Below are 15,495 nucleotides of genomic sequence, written 5' to 3' on the forward strand. Positions count from 1 at the left end.
CGGTGCTAGAATGGTTTTCCCTGTGCCGCGCGTAAACGTATGTCTGTCATGGTAAATCAGATCGTGAAAGCGGTGAAGGACAGCATATGCCGACAGAATTCTGACAGACATGGCAGCGCCGAAGAAGCCGGGTGCTGACGGTTAGACGCTCAGCGTCGCGTAGCCTTGAGGCGGCGTCCGCCGTCCATCAGCAAGCCCGTACCTCGGATTCGGCGACGAGCCGCGAAGTCCAGTTCAGAGAAGTAGAGAACATCTGCCCGCTGGTACGGTATGTACGCATAGCTGGGATTCTGTGGCTTGTCCTGACCACCTACGTTTAGGAAACTTCTGACCGTCGATGTAAAAATCCAGCGCTAGCCGGATTTTAGGCTTCAGCGCGGCAACGTACTAATTGAAGACGAGTCGAGAGTCTGGGTACCGGTAGGACCAAGCCCGACGCTAAATCGTCGCCAGACGTCTACAGCTGAGGCATGGGGTTATCACTTGAATTTTTGATGGCAATTCCACCCCACAGACTCCCTTCCTTGCGGCACCGGACTGATGCTGAATCGCACCTAGCCGCCTCTTAAGCCCGTCAAATGGCGGCCACATCCCATCCCGACGATGTCAAACGCGGTCTACCCAGGTTGTCCCTCTCTCTTGAACGAGTGAGTACCCTCGCTCCTTGCTCAAACTCTCCGTCCGACATCTTGCCAGATCAATGCGTACGCACCTCAACGTACGTGGTGCGTTGTTCACTGCCGTCAGTGAAGGCGCAGAAACATCTGAATGGGTCGCAGCAACTGTGACCGTCGTCGAGATGCGCGACCCTACTGCGGCGCCGAATACTGCGCATTGTGAGTGTCACATTCCGTGCGATCCGATCCCCGCGCTGAAGTACCCGCGGCCGACAGGGGGGATCAGCATAGTTCCGACTTCGGGAACGACGCAGGTGGTGTACCTCACCGGAACCGATTGGACGATGCATTGGGAAGAGGTACGGCGCATGTTTTCCCAACGCGACCCCTTCGTTGACGTCGTCGCAACAGGCGGTCGATATGGTGACGTTCCTCCGCGGAGCAACAAACGAACCTCCCCTGCACTACTCCCTCTTGATACACGATAAGGCCGACTTCATGCGTCTCTTATACTACTGCTCTAACATAAGGATGTACATGTATACCGGGACCGTCCTGGCTTAGTATTAATATACGCCGCTTGTAGTGTTTTAGACGAAAGACGGAATGTAGGATAGAGAGGCCCTAGCGCCTCCCGCTGGGGGAGCACAGGCAGTGCACGCCGCTACCCTCCCGCTTGCGACCCACACTCGCGATGTACTCAGTAAGCGCGACGAGACGCAGTGGTGTCTGCGCACCCATCGAATAGAACGTGTTAGTAGTCGTGTCAAGACGCTGGGCGATTGCGAGTTTTCGCTAGCGGCCTCCTGCTCATAACGCACGCCCGACGATGAGACCATTTCTAGGACCCTCGAACACTAAAACAATATTCACCCTGAGCGCATCGGTTACCTAGATCTGACGGAGAAGAGCGCGTAGCAATCAAACAAGCAATAAGCACGTCAGAGCGACGACCGAGGTAGCTCCCCAGGCAAGAAGCAACTGTCGCGGATCCAAATCCGACCAGGAACGACTAAATCATCTCCCCGGAGGATGTCGTTTCTGGAAATGATGCATGGATGCAGCAAGTTCCGAAACCGACGGGAAGGTACAACACCGTGCAAATACGCTGGCCAACATGTGATCCCCCAGATCGGCGAATGTTTCCATTCGGGGGCGGTATTGAGACTCACTAAGTCATTCCATGATAGAATATGTCCACGTGGACACGGTGAACAAGGCCATGCAGCGCGAGCTCGGTCAGATTTGCGCAAATATTGGGGGAGGGTATATATTCTTGCATACAGCTAACGCATCACTTTATTACGAGGTTGCGTATGGATCCATCTATCGAAAGCTATTAGTTTAGTACCACGTTTCTTAACCGGCGACGTACCTCTCGACCACTGCATTGATCAAGGAAACTTCCGGGGGCGTGATATTGACCGCTCGCCCGGAATGCCGACTAGCGCGCTTCACGACCACAAGCGTGCCTGTCCATTCCACAGAGAAGAGTCGCTGCAGCGCACCGTTGAGCGTCGCCGTCTTGGCGGCTCGTCTCTGACCCCGTGCAGATATGATGTCGTATCCGTTGGCGAGTCGGTATCGTGTGCCGGGGAAGCGATCGACAGATGAGACTATCTGATCGTTGTCGAACCAGTCATCTGTGTCTAAGTCCTCCGGATAAGCTGGACATCCGCACGCCGGATCCCAGTCATGACGGCTGGGTAGCAGGAGTAGGCGCGGCCGTGTCCTGCCGACCTCGTACACGAGGGCCTTGAATGCCGTGTGTACGAGTCGCTATAGTTCACCGCTGTCAGCAAGGGCTATCTAAAATTTGATGATAGGGACTCGCCTGCTGAACAAACCACCGGATACGACGGTTGTGCTGTCGGATTGTGCGAACCGTCACCGGCGCACGGATTGCATGTGCGGCGGCAATGCGGCTTGAACGGCGTAACTCGTGTCCTAATTTGAGTAAACATGGAATGACACCCTAGAGGGAGCTCACCTGCACCATTTGCTGATCCTATCGCGAGGTTACGACCGCCTGAGTTCGCTGTGAAATCAGGCCGAGTGAACCCGTGAAGCAGAACATCGCCGCGAAGTTTTATACGTGCAGTGTTGAAGCAGGCATCGAGCCGCGTAGATCCATGACATACTACTGACCGTCTCTACCCTGACGCGAAACGCCCGGACGCGCGCAGTCTCTAAACGGACGATGAGAAGACGCAGCACATCAGGAATGAGTCGATGACCTCACCTGATGCTGAGGGTCTACGCATCATGGGCCAGTACACATCGTCAAGATAAGACCGTCCTTCGCAGTCGTCGTGACACTGCTTAGCAACGTGATCAGTGGTAATGCCGATGACATCAGAAGTCTCTTTGGAGTACTATGATATCAGAATTGCACAGAAAGTCTAATGCGGATAGAGATCAAATAGCTGTAATCTTCTCTCGACCGTGCTTTGCGTGATCACGCTGAGAATGATTGCGAAGTTCGCGGTCAGATCAACCTGAGAACAGGAACCCGAAGCGCTGTGGTCACTCACCCTCCACTGTCAGCGCAAGCTTTTCAATGTCTTCGACCATGCCCTGGACGGTCTTGACCTGCGATAACGTCGAGTTCGCTTCTGCTCAGCACGACTATGCCAGGATTCTACCCAACGAGGCGTGGGAGACCGCAAAAGTGTCCATTATCTCGATGTCGGAGCATGATCGTGAGTCCAACAACCCTACCAAAGTGCGGAAACTCACGTCCATGACTACAGGCTGGCTTATGATTACGACGGCGCGAAGTGCGGTGCCTGTTGTGTGGCGGGCTATCAGAGAGGGTTGGAGTGTAGCGTCCGATGAGGTAAAGAGACTTACTGTGGTTCACAGCAGCTTTGATTTCATGATCCCCATAGTTGTCCATGACGATGCTGCTTCAATACCCATCCCCCACCGAGGCCGAAAGGGCGGCAAAGACTGTCCTGAAACTTCGCTTCAGCTCGCGAAGCGAATTTTGGACCTTCGCGGCGCACTTGACGTTCGCGCGTATCCGCATGCAAGCGAACGGCTGGGAGGGAACGAGTTACGCTGGTTCTGAACAGAGCGCGCTCAGCAATGCGCTGGGGAATGCAGGCTTGTGAAGTTGATGGCGGCCGGCCGGCAGGATGAGTTCCTACGATTACATGTATTTTATGACATCAGTTCCCCTTACAAGCAGCGCCATGATTGCGAGGCCGTCTCGCGTATCCGAGACCGAGAACCGCTGCGAAACTGAGGGCGAGTGAGTGAACTCTAGACTTTGACATTACTGGTAGGGAATTTGTTCTTACGCGTATCCTATGAGGCCGCTTCGAGTTCCCTGGGCGCGACGCCGTTATATTGTGGTTTATGTGGGCCGCGCGGCAGCGTTGGACCCGATAATGCACGGTTGCAAGCGTTAGAAGATGTTGCCGTGGGGAGGTGAGTGGCCGTGGCTGAGGAAAGGACAGCGGAAATTGCCGAGTGCGGTGCATAAGCGCCTAAAGCTGTACCGTCCCGACTCAGCTCTGTTTTGACCCACTCACTCAATCGATATCGCGCTCGACACTCTCCGTTCAGAAGTCAGGCCTGCGGTGCGAAGGAGATGTCTTCCTTTCGTTATGCGCGCAGAAACTAATTATTTTGCAGAAAGTTGTGCAACAACCGTGCTGTTGCCCATGAACGAGCTTGCCTCGGTCTCCGGCGGAGCGACTTACTAGCCCGCGTGCTCCGCGCAGGATCACGTACTTCGCGCTTTGTCCGATCGACTTGTGAGTGCTCTGAATTCAGCCTTTTAGGGTGTCTGAGTTCATCTCTCCTAGCAGGTACACAGCCGGCGGGCGGGGACGCAGCAATCTTTAGATTCGCCAGACTCGGATCCGGTTCGACCGTGGAGCACTCTCTACGGCGCTGTCCCACTTCAGTGTCCACGGTCGAAGACTTCGTCGCCCACTCAGTCCAGCTACCTAAGGACCTTGCTTGCGTGCGATGGCACGGCGTTGCCACTCAGTTGTATGTGAGCCGGCCCCGCCCGTATCAGCATGACCCCGCGCGTCGTCTACAACTGGGAAAAGGTCGTTGAGCTTACCCTGATGGTGAGAGCGTGAAATGTGAGTGACCTCAGTTACTTAATGATGGAAAGAGATGATCTAGACAGTTCGGTAGGGATATGTGTCCTTTAGGGCCAGAACAGCTCGACGCGGAAGCGTGCGTGCGTGCGCGCCCGCCGAGCTCGACGTGATGCACCGACCAAGACTCAAGAGTGCAAGCGATCGCCTCCGGCGCCGCAACGCTACTCTCCACCGACAATTCTCTGGTACCCCTTTCTAATTCCCACCCGTTTGCTGGACGTCGGCATATATTCTCCAGCGGGATTCCAGACCCCTTGCTCAGTCCCATGTCGTTCGCATTTCTCCGCGTCACAAGTACCTGTCTCTGATAGTTTCATAGTTTCATCTCTCTCTAGACTTGCTCTCTGCTCGTATCGACGTCGTACTAATGAGTTATGCTAAGCTTCCGATGCCTGAAACTTGAAAGCGAAGAAGTTCCAAGGCGGAAAGCGACGGTGAAGAAGTGACGCAACACGATGGCCCGCTGCGGAGCTGGGATATGCCGCGTAGAACGAAGTCTGACTCGGTCTCACGCCGATCCTAGCCACTCTTTGTCTGGTTCAGACCCTTCAGCCTCTCCAGTGCTAAAATATGTATCAAACGGCGACGTCTACCTATGAATGAACGAGTTTTATCCCTCTCGCTTCACCTTCATGTGCGGTCGGCCACGCCAATGCTGCCCTGCATCAACCTTCATGTCAAGAAGATGAGTATCATTTCAGAGGGCACGGGGCGGTATACCGTCGCTTGAAAGCTGCTAGCATGCCAGGGTACCCACAGAGCGTGATCAAAAGACGCAGAAAATCTACCATGATATATCTGCAATCGAAGTAGGCATTACAAGCAGCCAGAGGGGGTATAGCTATCCCTGATGCGCCTACATCTTGACAACAAAGCGAGCTGGAAGGCTATCCCACTCTTGTTCAACCTCCTCGATCCTTCTGAGCAGCCGCTCCGCCTCAACCAGTCTTTGCTGTAATATGGTCGGGTACGTATGAAGAGGGGAATCCTGCTCGGACTCGACGGTGGTAGAGACCGTCATAGCAACGTGGATGGGCTCTAGGGGAACCTGACAGAGATAAAACATCTCTGCGATGCTTCTATCCCCAGGCGCGTAGATGCCCTCGCTGTCTACAATACCACAGTAAGCAGATTATCGGAGGCTATGAACCAAAATCACTCACCTATGGGTTGCCCGCCTTGGGTATGTGGTTGTAACACCTTCAAGAGAACGCCTCCACCGGTATAAATCAAGCTGGAAGGCGAGAAGAGTCAGAACCTGGATAATATGCAGAAACGCAGCACGTACAGGCTCCCGCTTACTGCAGGCGATGGTGAAATGGTGGCTTGTGAATGGTTTGTGGGGCACATCATGGTTATGGCAGGATGTCAACAGTGAATGATGCGTGGGGGAGGGAATTGCACAACCTGGCTAAGCGACAGATCAATGTTTGAGCGCTTCGTCCTACAAACAAGTCAACACATAAGGAGTCCAGACCTGTGGGGGATGATCCTGCCACGTGGCTTCATGGTGTAATGGCATGTCTATACAGCTAGACTTGAGACATGCCATGCACATCATTAGCCATTAACTGGTATAGATTAGTGATCCACATACTTGCCTGAGCTCTCCCTCGCATCGCTGTGCATCCTTGAGGAAGTTGCGAAAGGTGCATTCTCGCCCCAGGATAGCGGGACTGCTACAGGTCTGATAGTACACCTAGTCTGTAGGCTTCAATAAGCTATATCTCCAGATTTTAAATAAGACCGAATAACTCACGGGGAGCTATACGGCGGCGCCGTGCTTGCTCGGGGAGCTCTGTGGATGGGACGGCCTGTTGCCGAACGAACGAGAAAGCAGAATGCGAGGCAGACCCTGGCAGTCAACTACAACATCACAAAGACCTAAGAAACATGTATTGCCACAGGCTCAGCGCAGGTTTGCTGTCAGACTAGAAGAAACTCATGCGGAATCAGTTCATGATTCGCTCTGAGTCGCTCAAACATATTTGTATTCGAGAAAAAGTCTAGATCAAGCAGGTCATTATCAGCCGAGTGAATTTTGCACTGAAAAGTACTGGTCAGAGTGGTGAATATATGTGCGATGGAGAGCTCGGAATGCAAGCGCGCATTACGCGCGCGGTGTGAAGTGAGACAGGCACTGCGTGCTATAATTGCTCATTCAAAGTAACACAGTGGTGTATGAGAGTATCACGCGGCGAGAGAGCGGAAGGGTGGACAGGAGACGCACGGTTACGTCCCGAATCACCCACACGACGACCCCACTATGTTGTAGTGGCCGTCCGTGAATAATGCCGACAAAAGCCTTCAGGACGCTGGCGCCTTCGGTCCGCGGTTCTTGCGTGGCTTTCTTCGAAAACACTCGCCTCGTTTTCCAGGAATCTTATCCCTGCCTACGCCCCCCACCCGCACTGTTCGAGTGTCCTGAGACATCTGTCCCTCTATTTAGTCCACGATAAACGAGAGCCCCAGCTGGTGGCGACACTACTCACAGCGTGCGTGGAGCTCGTGTCCGTGTCAAAATAGGTCTTGGAGCTGATCAACACCGTAAAGCTGACACCATCTAGCTACCTAGACCGTATGAGCATATGCCATTTTCCGCCATACACACACCCGCAAACATGGTGACCGCGCCCCACGCGCACTACGCCGGCCGCGCGTACGTACCTTTACAAGTGGGCATTGCGCGCCGTGTCAATGCAGTTGTTGCGCCCGTAGCACGAGTGGCGGACAAAGGCGAATGCGTAACGTTCCTCGAATGGCGTCGGGACTACCCCGGACGTGTGCGTGTTGCCCTTTGCGAACTCGACCGTCTTGTCCCTCGCCCCGAACGCGTTGAGTGACTGGAACATCAGTGTTCACCGGTGGTCCACGTTACCGGAGGCGTACCGACCCTTGCGCGAGTTGCCTGTATAAGTCGTCAATGCCGACTGCACGCTGCGAGGTCCGATAGTCTTACCGGAGATCTGCTATGCGGGCGACGCGGGCGGAAACAGCAGGTGTCGTCCTCGAGCACAGGGTCCATCTCGGGCTACAGTATAACAGAGGGGCGGCGGCTGCCCGGGTAACGCGAGAACGCCGAGTTAGAAGCGATGAAAACGGACGCGGTGGCAGTGGAAGGAAAAGATACGGCGAGGGAGACGGGGACAAGCGCATAGAGGTGTGGCACACCCACAGACGCCCGGTCCGCGGGCGAGGTGAGGGTTATAGACCGCGAGAGCGACGCACGCAGTGCGCTAACGTCGCGTTTGATAGGGGGACCCAGTGGAGTTGGGCTGCGTGGGGGCAGGGACGATGTGCGCGCGGGGTATCCGAGGGTGTCCACCGCTTCCGTGCTGTTGTTGATCTAGGATCGTCTCTGCTCGTCGCACCTGAACACAGCTTCCCGCTCGCGCGCGAAGCGAAAGCTCATGCTCCGGCGTGACGTCAGCACGCGGTTCGTCAAGAGTGATGCCCAAGCCGTGTCGCGCGCGTCCGTCTGCGTACTTGTCCTGGTCCGACATCACGCGCGAGGATCTGCCAGTCGTGCCGTTGGTGGTGCTCATGCGCGAGGCAGTCTTTCTCTGGCTCCTGCAGCAGCGGGTCGGCAATGAGTCACAGGGTGTGCGTGAGGATACAGAAGACGCATACAGACAGATGCTAAGCACGAAGGGATGGGCGCATAGCGGGGAGAGCGACGTCAACAGATGCTGCACTTAGTGCGCAGACGCCACAGATAACAAAGAAATACAAACTTACGCAAGCGCCCAGGGGGAGGAAGATTCACGGGCGGACGCGCGGAAGCGCGGAAGCGTTACGGAGCCGGGTGCGCCGTACTCGGTGCGGAAGTTCCGGTTTGACATGAAAACGGGTCGCTCAATCCTCTCCATCTCCACTGACACGAATTGATACATGAAAACAATCACACAATGTATGGAGTCGACCTAAGCCCATTGCAGTCTACTTAAAGAGTCAAAAAACATGTGCTTCGCAGCGTCCTCCAAGGAAATGCGACGCGCCGGCACGGGGGCCATCATTCTGCGAAGAAGGTCGATTAGAGTGCGGTCGTGGATGAGTGCCTACAAAAATACACGCGTCAGCATCGTATCGTGTAGGACGCGACGAAATGTAGCGCACCGCCAACGGGCGCGCATGCTCGAGTCGGCGCATCGCATCGGCGTAGTCGGAGGCAGCCAAGGAAATACCCGGTGGCGGATATTGGACAGAGGCCCCGTTCTGGAGCGCAAAGGTACCAGGAACCTTGGACTCAGCATCCTCGGCGTAGTCGAGTGGATATGGGCCAAAAACGCGCTCCACGGCGGCGAGGTACTCCCTGTCGCCTTCGATGCTGGGGCTGAACAGGTTGTGGGCGAGATATAATTCTGCGATGACGCAGCCAATAGAGAAAACGTCGACCTTGCGAAACCAAGGGAGGCCTATGCGCTAAGTCAGAAAGTGCGAATAGATGAGAAGAGTGTCTATCCGGACACACCAATGGCAACCTCTGGTGCACGATAACCGCGCGTGCCAATCCGAACGTGACACGGGCCGCGACCCTGAAGCTCAACTGCGCTCCCCAAGTCGATGATGCAGATCTTCGCAGATACAAGGATTTTCTGCACCACGATGAGTCTTGTCAGAAGAGGAAAAATGTATGAGTGATCACCTTATCCTGAAATCCGGCTGTCGGATCCAGCCAGCGAACGTTGACAGTATCCCGAACTCTGAGCGCCACATTATCTAACTTGATATCGGTGTGGACGATATTGAGCGAGTGTAGATCTATAATAGAAACTCATATCAGAGTGCGATTCGATAGCAGAGGGGGGAAAGGGATCGGACATCCTACGGCCTGCACGATCTGATACCCAATCTCCACGATGTGTCTCATGGGAAGTGGTATCAACCCCGAAAAGCCCTGGAGCACCTCAAAGAGTGTAGCCTGGCAGAGCTCGAAGGCGATGCATCGAAACCCGGCGTGAACGCCGCTTCCGAGAACACGCACGAATAGGCTGCAGCAATTCGTTAGACGTGGGTTGGATATGGCCAAGGGATGGTAACTCACTCGACATGTGGGCTACAGCCCGCGACCAGCTTTCCGTATATCAAGACCTCGTTATCCCAGTCTGCGCCCCTGTCGGGGTCACGATGAAAAACCTTGATGGCTACCACCGAGCCAGTGATTTGATTCTCGGCGAGGACAACGGTGCCACTGCTTCCAAAGCCGATGCTTGCCCGGACTTGATCTGTGGACCGTAGACCTTCAGCGCGACGACCCCGGTCTCTGGGGAAACGGGGACACTACATTTCTTCATGATGACATCCGACGTTCTCACAGTATAAATTCTGTATGCAATGAATCAGCGCCAATACACCTCAGTAACACGGAGCCATACCTCGTCGAGCGATTGTCAGATGACGGCGGGTTGGACGGCATGTCCGGGCTGTCAGGTATCACGATCCGAGGATGGCGGCGACCGTGAACCACGACTGCCTTCTCCGGCGTGGGGGAGAGAGTCGCACCTATGGGTCAAGCCGTAAGAAAGGGGGAGATGTAAATCAGCGTACAAGACCTACGAGCTAGCGGTGCTGGAGTGCCAACAACGGTGTTACGCGCGACCGCGTGCTGTCTGGGGGACAAGGCGACCGACGACATGGCCTCCGACCTCGATCAGGCGAGACGCTCGCATTAAATGTCTACGGGGTGTTCATCAGTAGCAAAACAGTGTGTCAGTCATGCTACCTTGTGCACTCAAACCTCTACAGATGCGAAGCCGCCGCTATGACGAAGGATCACGATTCAAAGTTACGATGGATCTCGATTTGCAGAAGGTGACGCATGTTTTTGATCTCGATTTTGATCGCTGTTGGAATGACGCACAGGGATGATCTAGATATGCATGCCTCTGGTCCGTACGTCAGCGTGTTGCACGCGAACAAACATGACCGAATGCGATACCCGGAGAACCAGATCACAGTTTGAGCAGGACAAGCTTCCGGAAAACTCCACCGCGGGAAGAGATGCGCTTTCTCGGAACAAGCGCTGAGATGAAGTAGAGCCAGATGGAGGACGTAGTGACGTACTGCGAGTATCACCAGGGACGACTATGGCGGGCTGGGGTAAGAGAATAAAATGAGTAGGTCGAGCGTGAAGGTAAGACAGACCCTCACACTGTCGGAGTCCTGACGCACACACTACCCTGAACTTCCACAACCCACCAATGTCTGCCTCCAACCACCAGCATGCTGTTGAAGACGTCAGGGTGAGAACACATGTCGCAGGGTCTCTCAGCATCGATGCGACAAATACTGACTTGAAACTCGTATGCAGCCCCGCCGATGGTTGCGCGCCTATACCCTACCGTTGCACGGATCTGCCGGCTTTCGACTCTTGCCCGTCGAGCGTTGGGCGCACGGAGATGATTCCACGCAGGATGTTCCTGTACTCAGTGGGACATGGATGCTGCGAGACGGCGTACCAGGGATGGCGGTGGTACACGTGCGGCGGCTTCGAGGGCGGCTAGGACGGAGCTGGGAGACGTACAACGTCTACTTTCGCGCCTCAGCCAGTCCTGCGTGTCCGCGAAATGAAGCACTCGCGAGCTTAGGGGGCGGTTCAGGGTCTCGGTTCCCCGGAGAGTTTGTTGTGGTCCGGCGCGAGACACGGGGTGGGAGGCTATTGGAAATGCGGCAAGTGGATCTGGTGAAGGCGCAGATAGCGGTCCGCAGGTGAGTAACAAGTTCTGCCGATGCATCTCCGTATGCTGACGGATACTCGATTGGAAGAGTCGTCCAGACCTTGAAGCAGCAAGTGGAGGATAGACACGAGACCTCTGTGCTTCGCATATTGTATCTCTAGTTAGGATATCGAATGTTGCGTGCTAGCTCGAGCAAGCAAAGAACTGGCGGGAGACTCGCGCGCAGACTGAGAATAGATATAACAAGCAGATACGTCTCGTGGGCTAGCATAGGGTAGCGGTAAAGTGGTGTGCGTTTTGGGCGTATGGTTCGAACCCGAGTGAACGCACATTTTTTCGCTTTCCATTTATAGAACTCCGCCTCTTTGCGGTCACATCCACCCGGCGCCTATGATTCATCCTCTGCCCAAATGCAACAACTACGAGCCCGGCGTGAGCTCCTGATAGCCTCCTACGAATCATCTAGCCTCGGAGGCACTCGGCTCGGCGTAGTTCGTATTTCTGCCTGGTCCTCTCTGCAAGGCCATCTATGCGTCGCAGCTCCTCCCGCAACTCTTGAGAGAGTCGCAAACACAGCTTCGCCGGCGAGAAAGGTCGAAGTATCATGAGACCGTCAAGAGAGCGCACTCGCGACAGCATGACGTACACGCCCTGAAGAGAGTTGGCGCTCTCGATGTCTACGATGGCATACGTAAGCGACTTTCCCTGACTTTTATAGTCAGTATATGCGTACGCGGGGATGAGAGGAAGCTGTTGACGACTGATATTCCTCTGACACTTCTTTCCGCCAAAATTCATAGTACACTCGAAGCTTTTTCTTTCCGGGAAAACGGGCACAATATCCTCGGCGAGATCGTCGCTGATTTTACCAGCACCAGGCACACGTATGTAAGCAACCGTTGCATGTATAATTCCGTCCACCTTCTCATACAAAACATGGTCCACAGTACCCTCCGCACCGTTCACGAGACGACGGCCGAATGCAATATTTTCCTTAATCATGACCTTCATCCCGACAAAGAGGGGAAGCCGTCCCAAGGAGTCTTCGGTTATCTTAGACGGCAACCTCCAAAGCCCCTTCTGCACGTCTTTCGGGACCGGTCGCCTGTGCATACGATCCCTGGAATAAAACACCGTAACGTTTTGGTTTGCCTCTATCGCTTTGTGAGCAATAATCCGAGCATTCACGGCGTCACGTAAGGCTTTGTTACCCACTATGACTGGCGCGTCTTTGAACTGACCTAACGATAGCGGATTATCCAGACGCGCTTGCTGCATGACTCTGCGATATAGGACATCGACGTCGCTCGGTTCGTTACGCGCGGCGGGGACTCGAGCGGAGGTTGCCTCACCAACACGGACACGCGCAAGGATGTTCGCGTACACCGGATCACTTATTTGTCGTTGATTTTTTGTGAGTTTCACTACCTGTTTAACTTGCCGCCACAGATAGACCCCTCGCATATCATCAACGCTGGTACTGTTACGAAGGATCTGCAGGCCAGGGCTGTTAATCACCGAATGATTATATAACGACGTTGCTCTGACAGGCTTAAGCTGTCCAAAATCTCCGGTAAATATCATGTTTATTCCTCCAAACGGCTCTAACGCTGATTCTCCGTCACTTCCCTTGGCTTGTTGTAGGCGACTCGAGATTTGTGCGAGAAACGGTGCCCCTATCATCGAGATCTCGTCAATGACAAAATAACGTGTTCTCGACCACAGCTTCCGCAGCTCCCCAAGTGAAGCTTTAGTCTTGCTAGGGAGCATCGTCAGAGAATGCACGGTATACCCGTCGATATTCAGCGCCGCTGCGCCAGTAGGTGCGCCCACAAAAATTTCCCGTGAGCGATCTAATAGCTGAAATAAACGCAAGACAGCCTTGATAACATACGTCTTGCCGGTGCCACCTACTCCAGCAATATACATCATAAGCTGCTCTTTGCCATTCTGTACGTGGTCAGCAACGATACGGAATGCACGCTCTTGCTCGGGATTCTCGCGTAAGTGCATTTCGTCCACAACTCGCTCGATTGCCGTACTAACGGGATCTTGAGATGTAGATGCGCGTTCCTCCCCACCCGACGTTGAATCTCCAAGCGAAGTACGGGTTACGTTTGCCTCTGTACCTTCAAATCTGCGACGCTTACTTGGGGGCTCTTCAAGTTCTGCACGCTCGTCATCAGCATAATGCGGGCGGCGCTGCCTCTTCAACTTGGTCATCGTGGCTCTATGTATCAGCAACGCATCGTCATCGTCTTCCGCGCGGACGAGAATCTGGGATTGTGATCTAGGCCCTACACTTAAGCATTCTTGAGAGCCGTAACAAGTGTCTAGGACCTCCCTATTCTTTACTCCAATTGTGAAGTCCAGTGCCGCCTGCGAAGAAACAAGATCCTGCACGTTGTCGTAAGCGTCATACATATCGGGCTTATCGAAGAGCTGATAATCCTGAAGTTCAGCGTCATTGTCGAGTCCGGTATGCTCTGCACTATCCCGGGGCGGAAGACCGCTGCTCAAGAAGGCTAAGGCTTCCGCGCGGCGCATGTCACGAAACGAATCGCGTACGTCCCGACACTCAGAGAGCACGTTCATATTCTCAATCACAGTCATATTCCTAGCAGAGATTCGGCCCTTTTGCCTCTCGAACGCTGCAGTCCAACTCTCTGTAGGGCCATGAAGATCCGACGGGCGTCTCCAGGGCACGAAAAGTATAAGCATCATACGTGCCCACTGTTCCTTTTCTTCGTCGCCTCTATCAGAACGCGGTATCCGATCTCCCAGAATAACAGGTATCGTCCACTCTGACCTGATCCTTAGGCAGTGGGTGCCGTACTGAGTGTGCTCGTCAGATGAGAACGTGCCTCTAGGTTGGACCCGGCGACCTCGCGGATTACCTGACGCCGACGTGTTGCCTTGCACGCCTACATTCGGATTGCCCGGGGCTTCCTCCTCGATACCAATCATCGCGGACATTCCAGCGCCGCGATCAGTGCGCTTCTTCTCGCTGCGTTTGGTGATCTTTTCCACGGTACCGACGAACTCGTACAGACATAATGCATCAAAGGGTGCGTCAGCGCTTCTGTAAAGGTAGTCCTGCTGCTGATTTCCGGCAGAAACAGATCCCGAGCTCAAGGATATGGTAAAAATATCCTCATCCTCTTCCGGGGCTAGTTCATGCACGCGCTCAGGAACAACACCATCGGTGTCAGGTGCATCACCATCCGGTTCTTCAACATCTGAGCCCTCTGATACCTCGGTATGGTCACATTCTCTTTCGTCATCCCCTTCCCCGACAACCTGATGGACATTCCCATCTACATTCTGTACACTGCGCTTGAAGAGCCGGTCAAAGGAGCCCCAGTGCAGTACGCGAAATGTGTGGCTGCGGTATACATCCCCACCACCAACTAGGTAACTCATGACTTGCTGATGCGACACCTCCTGACGCGACATCATGCGATTTACAGTGAAAGTCAATGCTCCTCGCGATCGAGTGGATGCTTCTACAGTTACGTCTTGCAGCCCGCCTGGGAACTTGTCGTTCGTCTTTTGGATGGCATAAGATAAAGCGCCCAACCCGATGTGAGTGGGGAGCGACGGTTTCGTGATATAATCGGTTATATAATACAGAAGCGCCTTCGCAGCCTCTCCGGAGCCGATAAATTTCAGATCCATATTACCCTGCAATAGGAATATAATCAAATCGTTATAGCTCGCAATACGAGGATGAAGCCGACGCAACACGACACCGCCTGTCTCCTCGTCAAGATGCGTCTCTGCACACGTTGTCCCATCTATACGCATTCGGCAGAGCGCGTCCCGTCTTTCTTTATCCTCGGGCAGTACCCCATTCGGTACGTATTTGAAACACGTCATAGTATGCTCATGCCAGTTGTACTCTTTGACGAGCTCGGCAACGAATGCGTCATACGCTACTTCAAATTCCCCCTTCCTCTCGAATGTCTCAAGCGACGGTGCATACACAGATCCCGGGTGCGGATTCCCTGTCTCCACTGAACGCCTCGGCCGCGGCAAATTACGATCCTTCGGCTCCTGAACAACACTGTGAGTTCC

At 54.2% G+C, this 15,495-nt stretch overlaps 5 protein-coding genes across 5 annotated transcripts; 1 reads left to right on the plus strand and 4 right to left on the minus strand.

Moving 5' to 3' along the window:
* Nucleotides 1–700: 700 nt before the first annotated feature.
* Nucleotides 701–1,181, plus strand: TRAVEDRAFT_43537 (uncharacterized protein; the record flags this gene model as incomplete). The annotated part of the gene is made up of 4 exons (XM_008035676.1): nucleotides 701–725; nucleotides 780–836; nucleotides 894–976; nucleotides 1,029–1,181. The coding sequence occupies 4 exons, from the start codon at nucleotides 701–703 to the stop codon at nucleotides 1,179–1,181; spliced, it is 318 nt and encodes a 105-aa protein (XP_008033867.1).
* A 795-nt stretch (nucleotides 1,182–1,976) lies between these two features.
* On the minus strand, nucleotides 1,977–3,516 carry TRAVEDRAFT_17659 (uncharacterized protein; the record flags this gene model as incomplete). The annotated part of the gene is made up of 7 exons (XM_008035293.1): nucleotides 1,977–2,089; nucleotides 2,126–2,396; nucleotides 2,608–2,625; nucleotides 2,766–2,806; nucleotides 3,152–3,209; nucleotides 3,357–3,421; nucleotides 3,471–3,516. 7 exons carry the CDS (start codon nucleotides 3,514–3,516, stop codon nucleotides 1,977–1,979), a joined length of 612 nt encoding a protein of 203 aa, XP_008033484.1.
* A 2,081-nt stretch (nucleotides 3,517–5,597) lies between these two features.
* On the minus strand, nucleotides 5,598–6,094 carry TRAVEDRAFT_43539 (uncharacterized protein; the record flags this gene model as incomplete). The annotated part of the gene is made up of 3 exons (XM_008035677.1): nucleotides 5,598–5,851; nucleotides 5,905–5,975; nucleotides 6,030–6,094. The coding sequence occupies 3 exons, from the start codon at nucleotides 6,092–6,094 to the stop codon at nucleotides 5,598–5,600; spliced, it is 390 nt and encodes a 129-aa protein (XP_008033868.1).
* Nucleotides 6,095–7,410: 1,316 nt separating this feature from the next.
* Nucleotides 7,411–10,376, minus strand: TRAVEDRAFT_43540 (kinase-like protein; the record flags this gene model as incomplete). The annotated part of the gene is made up of 13 exons (XM_008035678.1): nucleotides 7,411–7,584; nucleotides 7,631–7,649; nucleotides 8,228–8,311; nucleotides 8,480–8,615; nucleotides 8,685–8,799; nucleotides 8,858–9,156; nucleotides 9,213–9,336; nucleotides 9,387–9,502; nucleotides 9,563–9,732; nucleotides 9,786–9,966; nucleotides 10,026–10,066; nucleotides 10,117–10,243; nucleotides 10,298–10,376. 13 exons carry the CDS (start codon nucleotides 10,374–10,376, stop codon nucleotides 7,411–7,413), a joined length of 1,665 nt encoding a protein of 554 aa, XP_008033869.1.
* A 3,580-nt stretch (nucleotides 10,377–13,956) lies between these two features.
* On the minus strand, nucleotides 13,957–14,214 carry TRAVEDRAFT_92353 (uncharacterized protein; the record flags this gene model as incomplete). Its single annotated transcript, XM_008036289.1, has 1 exon — nucleotides 13,957–14,214. A coding segment is annotated over one exon (258 nt), but the record flags the coding sequence as incomplete, so codon positions are not given.
* Nucleotides 14,215–15,495: the final 1,281 nt, after the last annotated feature.

The sequence above is a fragment of the Trametes versicolor genome, assembly GCF_000271585.1.
Source record: "Trametes versicolor FP-101664 SS1 unplaced genomic scaffold TRAVEscaffold_2, whole genome shotgun sequence".
Taxonomy (NCBI): domain Eukaryota; kingdom Fungi; phylum Basidiomycota; class Agaricomycetes; order Polyporales; family Polyporaceae; genus Trametes; species Trametes versicolor.